Source organism: Phoca vitulina, unplaced genomic scaffold (assembly GCF_004348235.1).
Source record: "Phoca vitulina isolate PV1807 unplaced genomic scaffold, GSC_HSeal_1.0 scaffold47, whole genome shotgun sequence".
NCBI classification, from domain to species: Eukaryota; Metazoa; Chordata; class Mammalia; order Carnivora; family Phocidae; genus Phoca; species Phoca vitulina.
The window spans coordinates 10,472,602-10,490,119 of record NW_022589750.1 but is presented as its reverse complement, the minus strand read 5'-3'; the positions used below and the strand labels follow the sequence as shown (position 1 = coordinate 10,490,119).

Sequence of the window (17,518 nt, the reverse complement as noted above, 5' to 3'; positions counted from 1 at the left end):
ATACTTTTTAATTAGTGGGTTTTAGGGATAGCATAAGTCTCTTAAGGAATTTGAAAGCAAGGCTTTCAGGACCTTGAGGGGCTGGCTGCTGTTAAGCTAAGGTTATTTTTAGTCTTTAATAAAACAGAAACAGGCAGGAAGACAGCCATGAGTTTCTTGAGTAAGGTCAACCTCTGTATGTTTCAGGTATCTATCAGTGGGACATAAGCTCTCAGGAGGTTTAATTTAAGCTACATTTGTCTTGCCTTTGTTTCCCTTATCAACAGCACCCAGCCCTTTAGGGCAAGCCAAACATTAGACCCTATTTCCCTGCCCAGGATGATTGTTTCAAAGTGGGCAAGAAACCTGCATATGAAACCTACATACATAGGTTTCCTCCCTGTTTTTTTGTCTCTTTGTTTGGAGCTAGAAGAGGGCGGGTCTTATTATCTGGCTTAGGGGGTGGGAAAGAAAGGAGTGAGGGTTGCTGGAGGCCACCCTGCCCCCTCCAGGGAAAGAGAGCTTGCCTACAGAGAAAAAAAAAAAAAATCACACACACACACACACACACACACAAAACCAAGAAGAGAATCAAAAATGGTGGGAAGATGAGAGAGGAAGAGAGAGGGGGAGAGGGGGAGCACTAAAGACCTTGTTTTAAAATCCCTGAACCCAAACTTTCTGGTTATGTGAGCCCCCAAAGTTGGATCACTTCTACGACAGAAGGAATTTCGACTATTACGGAAATCATCCTGTCCTGGTGAGGAACGTTTGTTAGGCAATTATTGTGTAGCAGGTTGAAGGCCACGTGGTCCACCTACACAAGCTCATTGAATCCTCACCCAAACCAGTGATGGAGATGCTATTTCAATTTTACAGATGAGGGAACTGAGGCTCTAGGAGGCAAGCAAGTGGCTCTGCTCCCAGGGAGACCGTGGCAGGTGTCTCCTGAATCCGAGTTTGTTGACACTCACAACCTCTCCTTCCCCCATAGTTCTATTTGGAAATTGTGAACTTGTTGCTCTCTTTTGAAGATTCTAAGTTGATACAATTGGTGGGCGGAAAGGAGTACGCAGATTCCAAACGCAGCCGCAAAGCAGGTGCTGAGCGCACTCTGCAGAGCGCGTCCCGCCAGAGCAGAGGTGCTTGCGATGGAGGAGGGCGCCCGACCCGCGCCCCTGGCTGGCTGCCCGGGCCGCGTGAGAGCTCTAGGTTCTTCCTGGCCCGACGTTTCACAGCCTCAAAGCTCCGGGGGGAGGCGCAGGGCCTGGGCAAGCCCTGGCCTCCGAGGCTTGGAGGCCCCAGGCCCCCAGAACGTTTTCCGTCTGTTTCCAGACGTTCTGCAACCTGTTGCCTTCCCAGTCCAGGAGTCCGTGGGCCTCTGGGAGACCTGCGGGCGTCCACACTGCGGCAGAGGTGCAAGGGATGCACCCAAGGTCGCGGCTGGACAGGAGGCGCGCGCGGCTGGGCCCGGGGCTGCGGGCCGGCTCGCGATGCGGGCTGGGCGGCCCGGGGCGGGGATTGGAGCGGGGGCGGCCCTGCACCCTCCCAGATGCCGCCTCTGCGCTCCCCAAACACAGAGCGTCAGGCGCATGGAGACTGCAGAGAAGTCCGGACCGGAAGGCCAGGGGGCCATCCCCAAGCGCCCCGGGGCCACCCTTAAGCGCCCCACGGCCACCTACGAGCGCCCCTGGGCCATCCCCGAGCGCCCCCGGGCCATCCCCGAGCGCCCCCGGGCCACCCCCGAGCGCCCGGTGGCCACCCGCGAGCGCCCCGTGGCCACCCGTGAGCGCCCCGTGGTCATCCCCGAGCGCCCCGGAGCCACCCCCGAGCGCCCCGGGCCGCGCTGCCCGCTGCTGTCCGGCTTCCGAGAGGAGCTGCGGGCTCTCCTGGTTCTGGCGGGCCCCGCGGTAAGTAAAGTGGCCTCGGTGGGAGGTGGGTCCCGCGGGTCGGGGGCCCGGTACGCGTGTCGCCGCGGGTGACCCGGGGGTACGGGGCAGAGCGAGCTGGCGGCGGGCGGGCGGGCGCCGGGGGACGCGGTGCCCGGAGAGAGCCCGACGGGCGCGCGTCCCTGTGCCTCCGCGTGCGTCCCGGGCCGCGCTCTGCACCCTCTCGGGGGCGGCTCCTCCGGGCCCAAACCGCACAGGTCGCGCAGCCCGTCCCCGCCCGGGCGCTGGGAGTCCCCAGGGAGCCGGGACCTGCTCGCCTGCAGGCTCTCCCGGGCGCCTTCCCTGGGCGAGGATTCTGGCGAAGCGAGCAAGTTTCCGCAGGCGTTTGAAACTTGGTTGAATGCTGGCTGTCCAGTCGGGACTTCAGCTAAGTTACCTTGAGGCAGGGAGGAAGGAGGTGAAATTGTCTCTCTTGGATCGCGATCTCCAAATCCTTCAGAATCTCAGTTAACCTCTGCAAGACGAGACCAGAGGCATCCTGTCCCACACACTCCTTCCCGTTACTGTTTTTTCTTAAGTCTTTAATGTGGTTCTCTTTGGGGTTGAGGTTTTTTTCTCATCATTAGGTTAGGGTTTTTTCTGCCTTATCTATTTAAAAGTTATGTGGGTTTTCAAAACCACAAGAAACAGAATCCCATCCCTGTTCTCCTGACAGCTTGGGTGGTTTTCAAGTCAACAGAGTGAGTCATTTCATTGGACAAGACGAATCCGTTGTGTTTTTAAGGCATACGTTTTGGGCCGCTGAGTAGACATTCCACGCCTGAAAAGGGTAGGGTGGGCGGGTGCGTCTTCCTGGCGCGGTGACAGCGCTGTTTGTGGGACCCTGTGATACTTGCTGTGGTGTGCATGGGGGCAAGATAATGCCACGGAACGAAAATTCATCCAGCAAAAAGGTGTTTGTGAAGCTCTCTTGAAAAACGGAAAGAGTGCATGGTTTGGAATCTCCATACCTGGCCCCCAGTTCCCTGCTTTGATCTCAGAAGGCAGGTTAGGAAACAGCTGTGTGAACTTGAGTAGTTCTAATTTCTTTTAGTTTCTGCTTATCCATCCATAAACTGAGGAGAATAATCCGTGCCCAAAATTCCCTCACAGGGTTGCTGTGAGAAAAGTCTGTATAAGGTTCTTACAGTACAACAAGCAAACACCACGAGGCAGCTTGCTGAGACCCAGCCTCTCCAAGGACAGGTCCTCTGTCTCTGCAGGTCCCCGAAGTAACCTGGCCCCCCTTGATGTAGGGGACCTTCCAGGTCTCTGGGATGAGCACTGGCCTAACTGCTGGGCCCTTTATGTTTGTGTGTGTATAGATAGATGTGTATAGACGTGTGCATAGATGTATATGACTGCGTTCATTACAAAATTTGTCCTCGTAGAAAAAAAACCTGGAATGCCAAGACAAAGAAGCAAAGGAAAACACCACCCAGAGATAATCTGGGTGTTTTCCTTCCAGTCTTCTGTGTCTGGGTTTGTATGTGACTGCTTTACCCAGTGAAGTCATAGAATTCTGGCGCCTGTTCAGTCTCTTAGGAATTGTATATGGAGCTCCTCTTGGTCTTTGTACAGCTCTATTCCCATCTGCTGTGAGTTTTCTATTTCCTGAGGGGCTTGGAGGAGGAGAAGATGCCTCCTCCTCCTCCTCTGTGCTCAGTGTCCCATACTCTGCTCTCCAAGGATCTACCGTCCATTAGGTGGGATGCCTGGTCTGAATCTCCTGTGATTTTGCCTCTCCCATTCCCTGTCTCCCTTCCAGGCCTCTTATATGAGCATTGACCCTTAAGGATCCGAGATAGGCTTCAGGCTCAGGTGTTCAGACTTCCCTTACCTCGCTCCCATCGAACTTTCAATGAGGCCTATAAAGAGAGAACACAAGGGAAAGAGGTGCATGTCGGAACGCGTGTCACCACACATTGTATTTATTCTGCAGAAAACATTTGCAAAGGAGGGGTAGCTGATAACTACTTAGTCTTGGGCATTTCAATCACGCTTTCTTTTCGTTAGGATTGTATTTCTTTTCTTTTCTTTTTTTTTTAAGTATTTTATCTTTATTGCCAGGCTCAGTCGGAGTCCTGAAAAATAATCCCAGAGAGGGATTGCTCGCTCTCTGGGAGCATGGGCTGTGCACACCATTGCCGAGGCTGGAAATGGAGTAGAATAGCCTGGGTCCACACCGAGGGAGCTGGTTTCCGGCTGTGTGCACAAAGGACCATCTGAGAGGGAGCTGGAGAACCTTCTAGGGCTCCAGGGCGGAAGGACCAGAGCAGGCCCCACAGGGTGAGGGGCCTCTGGACGGACGGGCCAGACTGCACACGAGGCATGCAGGCTAATGGTTTGATTTTTATCCTATAGGCAGTGGGGAAAGTTCTTGGTGACATGTAAGCTCAGTAGGAGGAAGCTGCCACAGGCATAGGATGGTCTAGGCTAAGGTGATAAAGGTCTGCAAGAATGGGAGGCATTTCAAAGGGGGCAGGTGGGCGGAGGAGGCCTGGGGGTGGTCTGGGACCCTCCCTGGCTCTTTCCCTTCCTTTCCCAGGCCTCCTAACTGTCTCTCAGCTGGATGCACATTTTCATCCCCCTTCCGCCTTGATCCCAGTCTGGACCACGGCAGCCTCCTTGTGTCCTCTCCCCTCTTCAGCTCACGCTGCCCCAAATGCTCCATGTGGAGCCAGACACCAAAGTCCTCTTTTAGAGGGGAATGGGCATGTGAGCTTGTCACCCCCTTTTGTTGGTCTTGTGAGGTCCTCTGGGGTAGGGCTCCTGTCAGGCGCCCGGGTCTTATCTTATTTCTCTGGCTCCCGGTGGTCCTTCCCCCAGCCTTGCCTCAGACCCCATACCCTCGGGCTGCTCTGTTTCCTCTGCCTGGAACGTTCTCCCCAGACGGACAGCCCACCTTCACCTGCTTCTTCACCATTCAGGTTTCAGTGGAGTTTCATTTCTTCCAGAACCTTCTCTGACTCCCAGGCTGTGCTCTTAGAGCTCCTCTGTCTTCTTTGTAGTGCCCATCAGCTGTGTAATTGGTGGTGTTATTTCACGTTGAACCTCTTTCCGGGCTCTATGGTGGGTTCCACGGGGGTAGAAATGGAGAGACAGTGTTCATCTTGCTTGGCATGTAGTTTGTGCTCCAAAGATGTTGACCCCAGTTGACCATCCGTAAGTCAAGTGACTTGGGTCCCAGTTGTGCCTCTGTGACTAACCAGCTGTGTGACTTGGGGCTGCCTGGGTTTTCTCATATGTCAACGAAGAGGCTGTACTCCGTGACCTCGAGGCTCCTTCCAGGGCTGACCTTTCGATGCCAGGGGTGAGCTTTCAGGCATCCACGGGAGGGGCGTGAGACCAGGGCTTCCAGAACGGTGCTCACTGGGCGAGCCTATACGTGTTGCCTCCGCAGCATCTGGCCCTGGAGAGCACCCTTCCAAAGCCTGCAGGTGGCAACAGTTGTGGTTATTGCTGCCTGGCTAAAAAAATGAGCCGGGCCTCCGTGATAGGAAGCAACAGAGGCACAGTCAGTCTGGCGATTTCTATCGTACATTTGTCTACAGCTAGTCACTGCCCATCAGGCTGTTGTTGAGACAGTCATCCTTGAGACACGTGGGGGAACAGAATTGGCTAATTGCTCAGGCATGGCAAGAGGCCCCGTGATGGATCTCGTCCTTGACCCCGCCGCGTCTTGACTGGGTGTGGATGGGATGGGTGTGGGGGTGTTGAAAGGCAGATCCCACAGCCCCAAAGACATCTGGGATGTCTCTTGAGCTAGGGCAGGGCATGGGCCTGCTGAGCAATGTCCCCAGGTGATCCTTATGTACGTGAACCACAGCGATGGCCAAGAGCTCACCCAAAGGGCTTAAAACCAGGATTTGAAAACAAGTATGCACGGCTAGCAAATATCAGCTCTGGAGCCAAGATCTCCCTGGGACTGATGGTCAGAAAACGTTTCTGTGTTGTGCAACCTGAACCCCATGTTACTGTCACCCCAGCAAGGCTTCAGTGGCCCCAACAAAGAAATGTTTTGAGCATTTCACATGGATGAGCTTAACTCAGCCAGACTCCCTGGCCTTTCGTCTAGGAAACATAACTCTTCCCAGCCTTGGACTGGGCACTTGCCCTAAGAAAACGCCCGTTTCCCCGCCCAAGTACGAGAGGTGTTCCGTGTAGTGCAATTAGTAATAGCAAAATCAGGGAAGTGGCCCAAAGGCCTGACCCTAGATGAGGCTGAGCACGTTCTTTATGCAAAGCCACGAAAACAGCTTGTGGGGGACCGGAGCATCGTGTAGCAGAAGTATGCCATTCTGTGGAAAGGGGGGAAACAGATTCCATGACGCAACTATTTGTAAGAGTTGACATGGCTGAGAGGATAATGACCTGGAAAGATTTGAAAGGGATGCTGAGTTTACAAAAAAAAAAAGAAAAGGATCCTGTGACCTTTATTTTTTTTTTTAAAGATTTTATTTATTTTATTTGAGAGAGAGAGATTGAGAGAATGAGCGGGAGGAGGGGCAGAGGGAGAAGCAGACTCCCCCGCAGAGCAGGGAGCCCAGCACGGGACTTGATCCCAGGACCCCGGGATCACCACCTGAGCCGAAGGCAGATGCTTCATCCTGAATCAAGCCACCCAGGCGCCCTGTGACCTTTAAAGTTATAAAAACTCACAGTCAAACAGACATCAAGCTCTGCTGGATGAAACCACAAAGCCCATCTGTAGGGTGGTGACATGGCCTAGATCGTGGCCATCCCCTGGAATAGGCCTACTGGGGGTGGGGGGACGAGGGTCTCTTGGCTCTCGCTTTAGGTTCTCTAGAATTGGGTTTTTCATACCAGCTTTTTATTTTTCACCCCTGCCCCCAGCTTTTCATTGTCCCTTGCCTGTTGTCTCGTCTTTGGCTTACTTTTGCAGTGCGTTCTAAAAGCGTTCCTTCTGCTCTTCTCGGTAGCAGAAGGTCCTATTGGACTAGAAGCTGTGCCGCTGGGGGCCCAAGAAGGAGGGCACCTTGTCCACAGTTGTGACTCTTTAGGCACCTGTTCTGTCTTCGGGGGAGTGGGAGTGAGACCTCAGTGCCTCTCGGACCACGTAAGCCTCCCTGGGAGAGGGGCTTTCCCGAGAGGTACTGCATGCCCAGGGTCTGGCAGGTGGCGATGGTGGGGTGCAAGGTGGTTGGGAATTACCCTAAGGAAATAAGGTCAGTGTCCAGACAGGCAACTCTAGGATTGTGGAGCAACTCATGGTAGTTCCTGGAATGGTGAGGAAGAATGGCTCAAGGTTCCGGGAGCAGATTTTGCCCTCCCACCTGAGTCTTCTCAGGATTCAAGAATTAAAGGTGCTTGGCAGATTGGGGGATGTCTCACCGCAAGATTCCAGAGCCCACTGACCTTCCGGTTGGAGAACCCCATTCTTAGCTCAGGGGTTCCTGTTTGTGGCATCTCGTGCTGGCTTTTGAAGGCTGTATTCCCTCCAGTCCTCCCTGGGAATGTGAGATGACAAGGGGGTTATCCCAGAAGGCGGCCTCTGAGAATTTCAGAGAAAATAGACCTGTGATCTATGGCTTGAGAATCTTAACATGAAAAATCAACTCAAAAAGCCGGGAAGTTCTCAAAAATGGGATGCTGATCGCGGTTGCAAATGAACTCTTGAATATCCTTCAAGAAGCGTACCAGAAGTCACACGTTTGTCTGTGAAAGTGGGCAGAGGCTCACTAACGGCCGGATTTCTTCACCTTTTTTTTTTAAGGTTGATTTATTTATTTGAGAACAAGAGAGCACGATCGGGAGGGGCAGAGAGGGGGAGGGAGAATCTCAAGCAGACTCTGCACTGAGTGTGGAGCGCAGCTCGGGACTCCCATCTCACGACCCTGAGATCACGACCTGAGCTGAAACCCAAGAGTCGGACCCTTAACCGACCGCCCTACCCAGGCGCCCCTTGGTTTCTTTACTTGTGACTGGAGTCGATTTGGAGAGGGTGGGGGGCGCCCCCGTGCCCCAGGACCTCGCGCCCTCCTCCCCCTGTGATGGTTGGCACTCACCTATAGCTTCTTTTGTGTCTCTTCCAAGTTCTTGGCGCAGTTGATGGTGTTTCTGATCAGTTTCATAAGCTCTGTGTTCTGTGGCCACCTGGGGAAGCTGGAGCTGGATGCTGTCACCCTTGCCATCGCGGTACGTACGGGACTTGCTAACACACCTTTCTGAAAGCCGTCCGTATGAGTTTTCTCTCTCAGGAAGTCCCACTCGTTAAGGGCTTAAACCAGCACAATTCATTATCTCGGTGCTGGAGGTCAGAAGTCTCAAATGGGTTTTGCTGGACTGAAAAAAGGTGTTGGCCGGGCTGTCACCTTACTTCCGTTTGCAACTATAATTCTCCTTTGCCCTGTAAGTTCACATTTTCCCAGGCTCCGGGGGTTAAGATGGGACATCTTTGGAGGGTTGTTATTCTGTCTGCCACATCAGTAAATCTGTAATCCGTGGAGCTCTTGACTCCTGCCCCCCACTTCCATCTCCATGATATAGAACTGGAAGATGACATCCTGGATCCTAGTGTCTAAACCTAAAATTGGGAGGAACCCCAAATCCTCTCTGTATCTTAGATGTGAATCCCCCAAACCAAAGAGAGATGTCATCGACCTCTGTCAGGGGCTAACTGGCTATGTGTGGCCAAATGGTCCTGCCGACTTGTTTCGTTGGCCAGCTAGGTGTTTCTAGAAAGGTGGAGTCCGTGGCTTTCAGCAGATGTGTGTCCCGCTGCTTCTCTGCCTCCCCGGCTCCGCCTCGCTGCTGCCCTGCTCAGGCACACGTTTGCCGTATCTGCCTGGTCCCCCTAGCCATTGGCGTTTGCTGCCTCTGAACTGTGCAGGACTATTCTGAGTTGGCCCCAGGTATATATATGGATTGTCTTGCTTTCAGGGAGCAACATGGGCAACCCCGGCTTAATTATCCTTTTGGGGTTTTAATGTTTGGAAGTCCGGGGCAAGAAATGCATTCAGCGAGCCTCTAGCAGGTGCCCTTTAGCCAAGGAAGTGTAAGAAGGCTGGTGCTTCTAGGCTGAGCCCAGTTGGGGCTGTTGTCCTTGGTTAGTGCCCTGCAGACTCAGCTGCAGATGGCAGGTTCCGGACATCCCGTGATGCCACGCCCATGAGGTGTTGGGGGTGCTTCCCTGGGCTCCCCAGAGCTCCAGGGACCCGGGGATTTAGTTGGTGTCCCTGGTCAAGACAAGTACACCCAGGAGCTCTCTGACCTTGACTTCAGAGGCTTGATTCTGAGCCCTTTAGAGTCCTTTGGGATACTGTCCCAGGCCGTGCTTGGTCTGGGGCAAGTGGACTTATCCAGAACTGCTAATGTGCGACATGGCATTCCCCTTAAGGACGATTCCCGTTCCTCTGAAATTGGGGACCAAAATGCCCAGCACTTGGGAAAGAAAAGGGTTTGATAATAACCTCTGGCTGAGATTTTTCTTCTCTCTCCCAAGTTTGTGCCCGTCTTTTAATTAAGCGGGCCCAGCGGATTTGTGCAAGCCCTCCAGGGGGAGGACAGAGCTGGGTAGGGTGACTTGGGAGGGTTGCTGGAGGCACGTGGCGGCCTCTGATCAGTGGGGACAGAGAATGCGCCTTTCTGTCTCCCTTATACTGCGTGGCCGTCTTGGGTTTCTTTCTAGGTCATCAATGTCGCTGGTGTCTCTGTAGGCTTTGGCTTATCTTCTGCTTGCGACACGCTCATGTCCCAGGTAAGCGGAAGCCGCAGGTGACTCTGACTGTGGACACGGGAGCTGGGAGGGCCCCACCGGCAGGAAGCGGGGAGGGTCTTGTGCACAGAGGGAGGGACTCCCCGACAGCAACCCCTCAATTCCACTTTCCAGTGCTTGCTTTTTTGGAAATGTGGCCAGGTGCCTTGCAGGCTTGGGAAGTCGTGTTTGCGCGTCTGGCTTACACTACCTTTTGACCAAATAGGGGACATTTTGTGCAAGCCCGTCCTAGCACTTTCCACATCACTGAGTTTGGCACCGTCCCGTGCTTCTCGACCTTGAGTGCCCACCCGAGCTCTCTGGGGGGCTTGTTAAAACAGGCCGGGGGCCTCCCGCCAGTGGCATGCTGGTAAATGTTGAATGTCCGTGTCTTGGGCGGGAGGAGGGCAAATGTTCTGACCTGCATAGTTTGCTCATTCTGGTGGCAGAAGGAACTCCTTTATAGCTGGTCTCAGGCTGCCACACAGATGTCACTGAACATGGCCCAGGGAGAGAAGTGCGCAGTTCGGCTTTTGGAAGCCCGTGGGAGCGGGCTTCGGCCCCCCCCATTGGCCATACCCCAGAGTTTCTGCTTCACAGGTTGGGGGGTGGGGTGGGAGCAAGATACCGCATCTCTAAGAGGTTACCAGCTGATGCCACCCTGACTGGCCATCAGAATCTCATGGGGAGCTTTTAAAAACGACCGCTCTCTGGGGCCCCACCCTGGACCTGTTAAATCTAGACTGTCTTTGGTGGGATCGTGGCATTGGTGTTTTAAAAATGTTCTCCAGGTGATTCTAATGGGCAGCCAAGTGTGAGAACCAAGAATACCTAAAGAGTGTGGCAAAGTCCTAGGACCATGTGATTGAAGGCTTTTGGGGGGTTGGGGGGGGGTGTGCCGTTCCTCTGCTAATGGCTTTGTTTGCATTGTGCGCACCCAGACATATGGGAGCCAGAACTTGAAGCACGTGGGGGTCATCCTGCAGAGGGGGACCCTGGTGCTGCTGCTCTGCTGCTTCCCCTGCTGGGCGCTCTTCCTCAACACCCAGCAGATGCTGCTGCTCTTCCGGCAGGACCCGGCCGTGTCCAGGTAAGATGGGCCCACGCCGTGGCGGGGTTGGGTCCATCTTGGCAGAAAGATGGTCCCATCCAAGTTTAGCAAAGGCCACACACCAGGAGGGGGGTCAGCGTTCCCTAGCTGACTTCTGCCAGGCCATAGTGCTGTCCACGCCTGATACCTAAGATCTAGACCCCTCCTTATTTGAATGACTTCAGGGTAAAAAGTTTGGAGCGAGACAAGACTTGCAAACGTCCTCCACTTGACTGAGATAGTTCATGGCGTTTGTTCATGGTTTTGTGGTTCTTGACCCTGGTTGATACTCAAATCACCTGGGTGTTTTAAAAACCCACCCATACCTGGTCCTCCTCCCCTCTCAGGGTTCTGTTCTAATTGGCCTTGGGGGCAGCATGGGCATCAGTGTCTTTCAAAGTTCCCCTAGATGATTCTAATGTGCTGCCAAGTTTTGAGGCCTGCTGGCTTAGTTCATAAGAACCTTTAAAACAAGTTCTCGTCCTAGATCAGTGGCTGTGAACCTAGGGGACCTTTGGCAACGTCGGGAGGCATTTCTGGTAATCTGTCAGAACTAGTATGGGGAGAAGCCAGAGATAACTACAAAACATCCTCCTATGCACAGCAGAGAATTATCTGGCCGTCGTGCTGAGTTTGAAAAACCCTTTCCTAGACCTAAAGATTTGGAATAACCAAGAGAAGTAACCTGGGTATAAGATGATGAGGTCTGTGGGTCCATTTTCACATTTGCTCCAGCACGTGAAGCTCCTTGATTCGGAAAGAGCCAAGAATGGGAAAGGGGGTGTTAGGTAGCTTATCCTCCCTGCCCTTCCCTTGAAACGGAGACCCCTGCCACCTTTTTTTTCTTTTCGTTATGTAGGCTGACCCAGGACTATGTCATGGTCTTCATTCCAGCTCTTCCTGTAAGTTTTCAAGGGGTTACGAGGCCCCCTTCTTGAGGTTCACTGGTAGAAGGCAGCAGCTGGGAGCTGTGTGTTGGGTCAGTCTTCCAGGATTCATACATGTGATGTTGGCTCCTTCAAGAACCGTGGCTTTCATTATGCTCATGAAAGACACACGTGTCTGTCCCTCAAGGAACACCTGGGTCAAGGCAAGTCCAGGAGGCCCCTGTCCCGAACTCCTACGAACTTCCGGAATCATCCACCAAAAGAAGTTCAGACTTTTTTTTTTTGGGTGGTGGTAATTTCTTCCCCGTGTCAGAACCCCCTGAGGGCCTCACTCTGAACTTTTAGATTTGTTTTCCTTGCTGAGCGTGATCGCATAGCTCCCTCCGTGTGTGTGCGTGTTGGACACAGTAGTCCGTGGTCAGTGAACAATCAAAGCTCATTTTACTCAGTTGGGCGGTATGGCTGTCTTGGTTTGCATGGGCTGCCGTAACAAAACACAGACTGGGTGCTCAAACAACAGAAATCAATTTTTCTCACACTGGTGGAAACGGGAAAGTCCAAAATCAAGGCGTGGCAGGGTTGGTGTCCTCGAAGGCCTCTCTCCGTGGCTTGTAGATGGCCTCCTCCTTGCTGTCTCTTCTCCTGGTGGTCCCCCTGAACAGGTGCAGCCCTAGGGTCTCTCATCTTATAATGACACCAGTCCTATTGGGCTAGGGCCACTCTAATGGCCTCATTTTAACTTAATCAGCTCTTTAAAGACTATCGCCAAATAAAGGTCCCATTGGGGGTTAGGGCTTTGACTTGGAAATTTGGATGGATACAATTCAGCTCTTAAGAGTAGCTATCTGCTCTCCTGATTGGCCTTGTGGTCTTCAATTTATACTGAAATCTTTAACGCTTAATATTCTTTTAATTGTTCCACCAAATAGGACTGTTGCCTAGTCTATACCATAAGAGGGGTGCCTCCCTTAGAGTTTGCCCAGGGGCCTCCTTGATAGCCCACCACCCCTGGAAGAATCCTTGCCATGCACTCAAGGGAACCGCTCTCCCAGACCCTAGGGTCTCTTGGATCATGTTGGAACACCCTGGCCTCAGACACCCTGGCTGCCGCCCCCCGCCCCCGGTCCCCCTCTTGACATGGGGTGCTTCTGTGGCTCCATGTGGAAGCAGAGGGCAGCCAAGCCGAGGCCAAAATGTTAACCTTCGTCTCTTATTCTCTTGTAGGCAACGTTTCTTTATACTTTACAAGTTAAATATTTGCTCAACCAGGTAATGCAGACTCTCCTTTCTCTTTGTGGGGGGAGGGGGGCTCGTGGGAGTTTATGCCTTTCAGTGATTGGGGGGGGCCCTGAAAATACTCAGGAGCCACTGAAGTACATTTCCCCGTGTTGTAGGCGCAGGACTTTGGTGTGGAGAGGCTTATGAGGTGAAATCAAGGAAAGGATACGTTATTGTTGGCTTTGGAAAATTCTTACCTGGTTCCCCCTCGGAAATAATTGCCATTGGCCGGTTAGGGTTAGCACTGGAGTGGTCTCTGGCTCTGTGCTCTTACCTGGCTCCCTGGCAGTAAGGGTGTGTGCCCATGGGCCCTGCAGAGGGCACCTGTCGGGCTCCAGGGAGCCAACCTCTCAGCCTGACTCTCCTCAGTGGGGCGTGAAGGCCCACGTTGTAATGATACCTCATGTCGGTTAGACCTCCACACGTGACTGACAGCCCCGGGACGGTAGGTATGGATTTATGATGCTAGCGGATGTGGGACCATGGACTTGCTTCCAAGTGAATCCAGGTAAATGAGGGTACCGGGCAGTGGGTCATAGCCCCGGGGGCTGGCTCTCCAGGACACATGGAGGGGCCAAGGGAGGGAAGAGAGAAGGGAGGAGGTTTTCCATCTATTTAGTATTCTTAAGTGTAAGATCTTACCCTGTGAATGAAACATTTCAAAACTTCATCGGTGTCTGTAAAGAGGCAGAAATCTCCATCTGCTGTCAGCCCATAACCTTGCTTGAAGCCATGTAGAGGCTGTAGTCTGCTCAGGACCTTCTCCCTGACAGTCAGTCTCCCAGCAAACGCAGGGGCTCCTGACCGCAGGCTCCAGCTTGGTTCAGTGAGGAGAGTGGAAGTGAAAACTCCTCTCTCTGATCCTTGGAGGGACAAGGAAAGATCTAGAAGTAGGAGCCCGGAGCTGAGAGGGGCCAGGAGGCGTGAACTGGGTTTTGGAGAACACGTGGGGTTCTCAAGGCATCCGGGGTCACCGAAGGGTGGAAATGCAGAGGCCACGACTCGGGTGGAGGGACACAACCAGAGAGGTGTGTTGGCCCTGGCTCAGCGTATGGGGCCTTGTGTTTGTTCTCTGTTGCGGATATTTCAATTGGTGGGAAACCAATCAATTGCCGGGGGAAGAGAGAATTACAGACGTGGTCCAAACAAGAGATGCCGTGGGTCTCTGACAAGAAAGGATGTCCTGTGGGAGGAACGGGAGACATATGCCGGGGTGGATCCTAGAGAATGAAATGATCCTTGGGTGCAGGGATGGGCGGGAGAGCCAAGCGTTGCATGTAACCCAGCTTCCATCTTGGGGTGAAGCAGCTGGTCTGGGGGCAGAGTTAACACGGTGGAGAGCCCCAGATGAAACCGGGGGGCTGCTGAGACTTTTAGTGGGGAGAGTTAGAGAAGGCGGCTGGACTGGCTTCTGCTGACCTTCCTCTGTGGGAAGCTTTCTCTGGCATGTTTTTGGTTTCCATCTGTGTGCACGTGGCTCCCACATTTCCAGCTCTAACTGCCAGTCTTGCCCGCTGCCCGTGGGAGGCCTGTGCACGTTGTGCCCTTGACCTTCTCATCCCCCAGGCCTGCCTCCACTTGCCCGCCTTCCCTCCCAGTCAGTGACCTCCAAAATCTTCTCTTTGGGTAACCTGTCCTCACATGGGACTCCCATCTTTTCTTTCACTCCCACGGCCCATCAGTGATGGTCCTGTAGGTCCTGCCTGTCCCCCCCCCCTTTACCCCCCTATGCTTCAGTTCCTCTCTTGTTCTTCCTCTTCCTTCTGTGATAACTTCAGGAGCCTCTTACTGAGTCTCCCTGCTCCCGGTCTTTCCCTGGGCCAACCCCACGCCATGCTGCTGCTTTTACCTTCTACCTGAAAGGCAGGTGTGGTCACCTGCCTCCTTTGCTAAAAAACTAAGCAGGTCACCTGATAAATTAGTGACCCATAGTAGTGGTTGGCCACGATCGTTGTTCTGGCCCCCGAGCCCAGGACTACTGAGACCACTAGAGACAAACCCGCAGCACGGCAGAGTCGGGTTTACCAGCCATGGTGGAGATCAGGGGAGTGTGGTTCTCACCCAACAAAGGGGGAAGAGTGCTATGATTCTGAAGGTTGGAGCTCAGGTGCAGTCCAGGGGAGGCCATGTTTTGGTCAGCTCAGAGCAAAGCAGGAAAAGGTCTGCCCTGCCAAGTGGACCCAAGGCCTCCCTCCTCGGGGAGCTCAGAGAGATGCAGATTGCCATGTCCAGAAATCCATGAGAAGCTCTCCCCCACCCCCTGCAAGATGGAAATTGCGGCTACTTTTTTGTGTGTGTGTGTGAGTGACGTCAATCCCCCAGGGAAGTGAGGGATCTTTTAGGTTTAGCGATAGGACTTCAGCAAAATGTCCTGTGGTCTGGGATTTTAGAGAGCCAGGTTTCTCAGAAAAAACATTCAGAGAAGGGGCCAGGGTGACAGTTGGCACCTGGGAGAAGCAGCACCTCCTGTGAACGTCACCGGTGGCTTCGTCGTGTCCGTGATTCTGTCCCGATGCTCGGCGGGGTGGCTTTGTACATCCCCAGCCGGTGTGCGTCGTTCTCTTCTGCCGGAAGTCTTCATTGAGATGCCAGACAGCCTGGACTTTTCTGCCTTGTACTTGTGAGTGGAGCCAGGTGTGATGGAATCCTTCCCACACTCTAGCTTTGTGAGCTCATCTTAGATTTTCTCAGCTCACTGAACTTCCATTTGGTCAAGAAAGTGCTGAGCTTTCACCCGCTGTCCAGTGCAGAGGGTGACTTGTTTATCCCCAATCCCCGTTAGTCCTTGCGGTCTGGGAGGCAAACAGATTTGTCTTCCCGCCTCTCTGCTACCTTCTCCTCTGTTGCCTGCATCCCTGTGGCCAGAGCTCCATGCTTCACGCCTCTGGGAGGAGGGAGTGGGAGGCAGGAAGGTAGGAGTAGCAAGGATGGGCATCCAGTGAGGTCCTTGTGGCAGCCCACCGTCTCGCCTGTGTGTTTGGGGACCAAGTGGCAGTCCCGCTCCTTGGTCTCCAGCACGGGGTGTGGTCTCTCCTCGTTCCAGGGAATCGTACTGCCCCAGATCCTAACCGGAGCAGTGGCCAACCTTATCAATGCCCTCATCAACTATCTGTTTCTTCATCAGCTGCAGCTTGGGGTGATGTGAGTCCAACTGATTTCTTGGGACAGGGGAAGGAATGATCTTGGGACGGGGGAAGGAATGACCGACTGTGTGGCTTTTCCAGGGCAGGATGGTGGGAGGGGGGTGCCTAGACCTGGTCACGTGTCCGTGTGTGGTCTCCTCCCTGGGCCGCCCTGGAATACACTGTCTGGGATGGACAGCGAGGCTGAGAAAGAAGATGAGTTCAGGGCTTACGCAGGCGGAGGACGGGCACCTTCCCTCACTGGGACTGTTCTTCACAGCGGGTCAGCACTGGCAAATACGATTTCCCAGTTCATCTTGGCACTGCTCCTCTTCTTCTACATCCTTGGGAGGAAACTGCATCAGGCTACCTGGGGAGGTAAAGACCACCGTTTGTCTTCCATGTCGGACACAGGTTTTAGCTTCAGTTGAGGTCCAGCCCAGCCACCCACGTGTTGTTAATATGTCTGTGTCCCCACTACAGGGTGGTCCCGTGAGTGTCTGCAGGACTGGGCCTCCTTTTTCAGCCTGGCCATCCCCGGCATGCTCATGCTGTGCATGGAGTGGTGGGCCTACGAGATCGGGAGCTTACTGAGCGGTCAGTGTGGGGACAGGTGACGACGGCTGGTGTAAATGTGGGGGCCCCGTCCGGAAGCAGGGTGTCAGCTGCCTTTCTCCACCAGGCATCCTCGGCATGGTGGAGCTGGGAGCCCAGTCTGTCGTGTATGAACTGACCGTCATTTTGTACATGGTGAGTGTCTGGGAGCCAGTCTAACCTAGGAGAGGCTAGACCCCAAAGACATGAAAGCTGGGTCTTCAGCGGATACCCATGCCAAAGTCCCCAGCAGCATTATTCACGATAGCCAAAAGGTGGAAACGACCCAAGAGTCCATCAACAGGTGGATGGAGAAACAGAATGTGGTCTGTCCATACAATGGAATATTACTCAGCCTTGGAAAGGGAACAGATTTTGATGTGCTAGAGAAGAATCCCAGTTGTCAGAGGCTTTCCTGTGACTTTTATTGAAAAGAGAGGTGCTGGATGTTTCCCTTGAAAAAACAGTCCTAAGAACGAGCATAGGCATTCATCACATAAGTAGTTTTTAAACTGGTTGATGAAAGGAAAATTTCATCCTAGAGCCAGGGAGGGTCCATTTGGAACAATGGGATCTTCCCTGTGAGCCCTGGGAAGTTTGGAAGAATGAGTTGCTCAGTGCTGGTCATGCATGTCCTTGATTGCCACACTTGCCAAACATGAAGTATCTTTTCCAGTTGTTACAACACAAATGTCTTTGGGGGCGGGGGGGACAGGTGAGGGGGCCTGAAGGGTGATGGCACTAGGTACATGGCAAGAAGAGCCTAGCTCATTGTGTCTCCCCGAACTCCACTCCTGCCTGGGTCTGCTGCTTCTTAAGCCTCTCCTAGGTTAGACCCCAAAGACATGAAAGCTGGGTCTTCAGCGGATACCCATGCCAAAGTCCCCAGCAGCATTATTCACGATAGCCAAAAGGTGGAAACG

The 17,518-nt window shown here is 53.4% G+C and overlaps 1 protein-coding gene across 1 annotated transcript in view; it reads left to right on the top strand.

Annotated features, from left to right (window-relative positions):
- Positions 1 to 1,571: 1,571 nt before the first annotated feature.
- Positions 1,572 to 17,518, top strand: part of LOC116649156 (multidrug and toxin extrusion protein 1-like) — a 36,732-nt gene continuing 20,785 nt past the window's right edge. Inside the window, exons 1-10 of the mRNA XM_032431685.1 lie at positions 1,572 to 1,889; positions 7,965 to 8,066; positions 9,559 to 9,627; positions 10,566 to 10,714; positions 11,574 to 11,616; positions 12,826 to 12,870; positions 15,923 to 16,020; positions 16,282 to 16,379; positions 16,485 to 16,598; positions 16,684 to 16,751. Of these exons, the coding sequence (XP_032287576.1) occupies positions 1,572 to 1,889; positions 7,965 to 8,066; positions 9,559 to 9,627; positions 10,566 to 10,714; positions 11,574 to 11,616; positions 12,826 to 12,870; positions 15,923 to 16,020; positions 16,282 to 16,379; positions 16,485 to 16,598; positions 16,684 to 16,751 (1,104 nt within the window). The remainder of the gene's footprint in view (positions 1,890 to 7,964; positions 8,067 to 9,558; positions 9,628 to 10,565; positions 10,715 to 11,573; positions 11,617 to 12,825; positions 12,871 to 15,922; positions 16,021 to 16,281; positions 16,380 to 16,484; positions 16,599 to 16,683; positions 16,752 to 17,518) is intronic.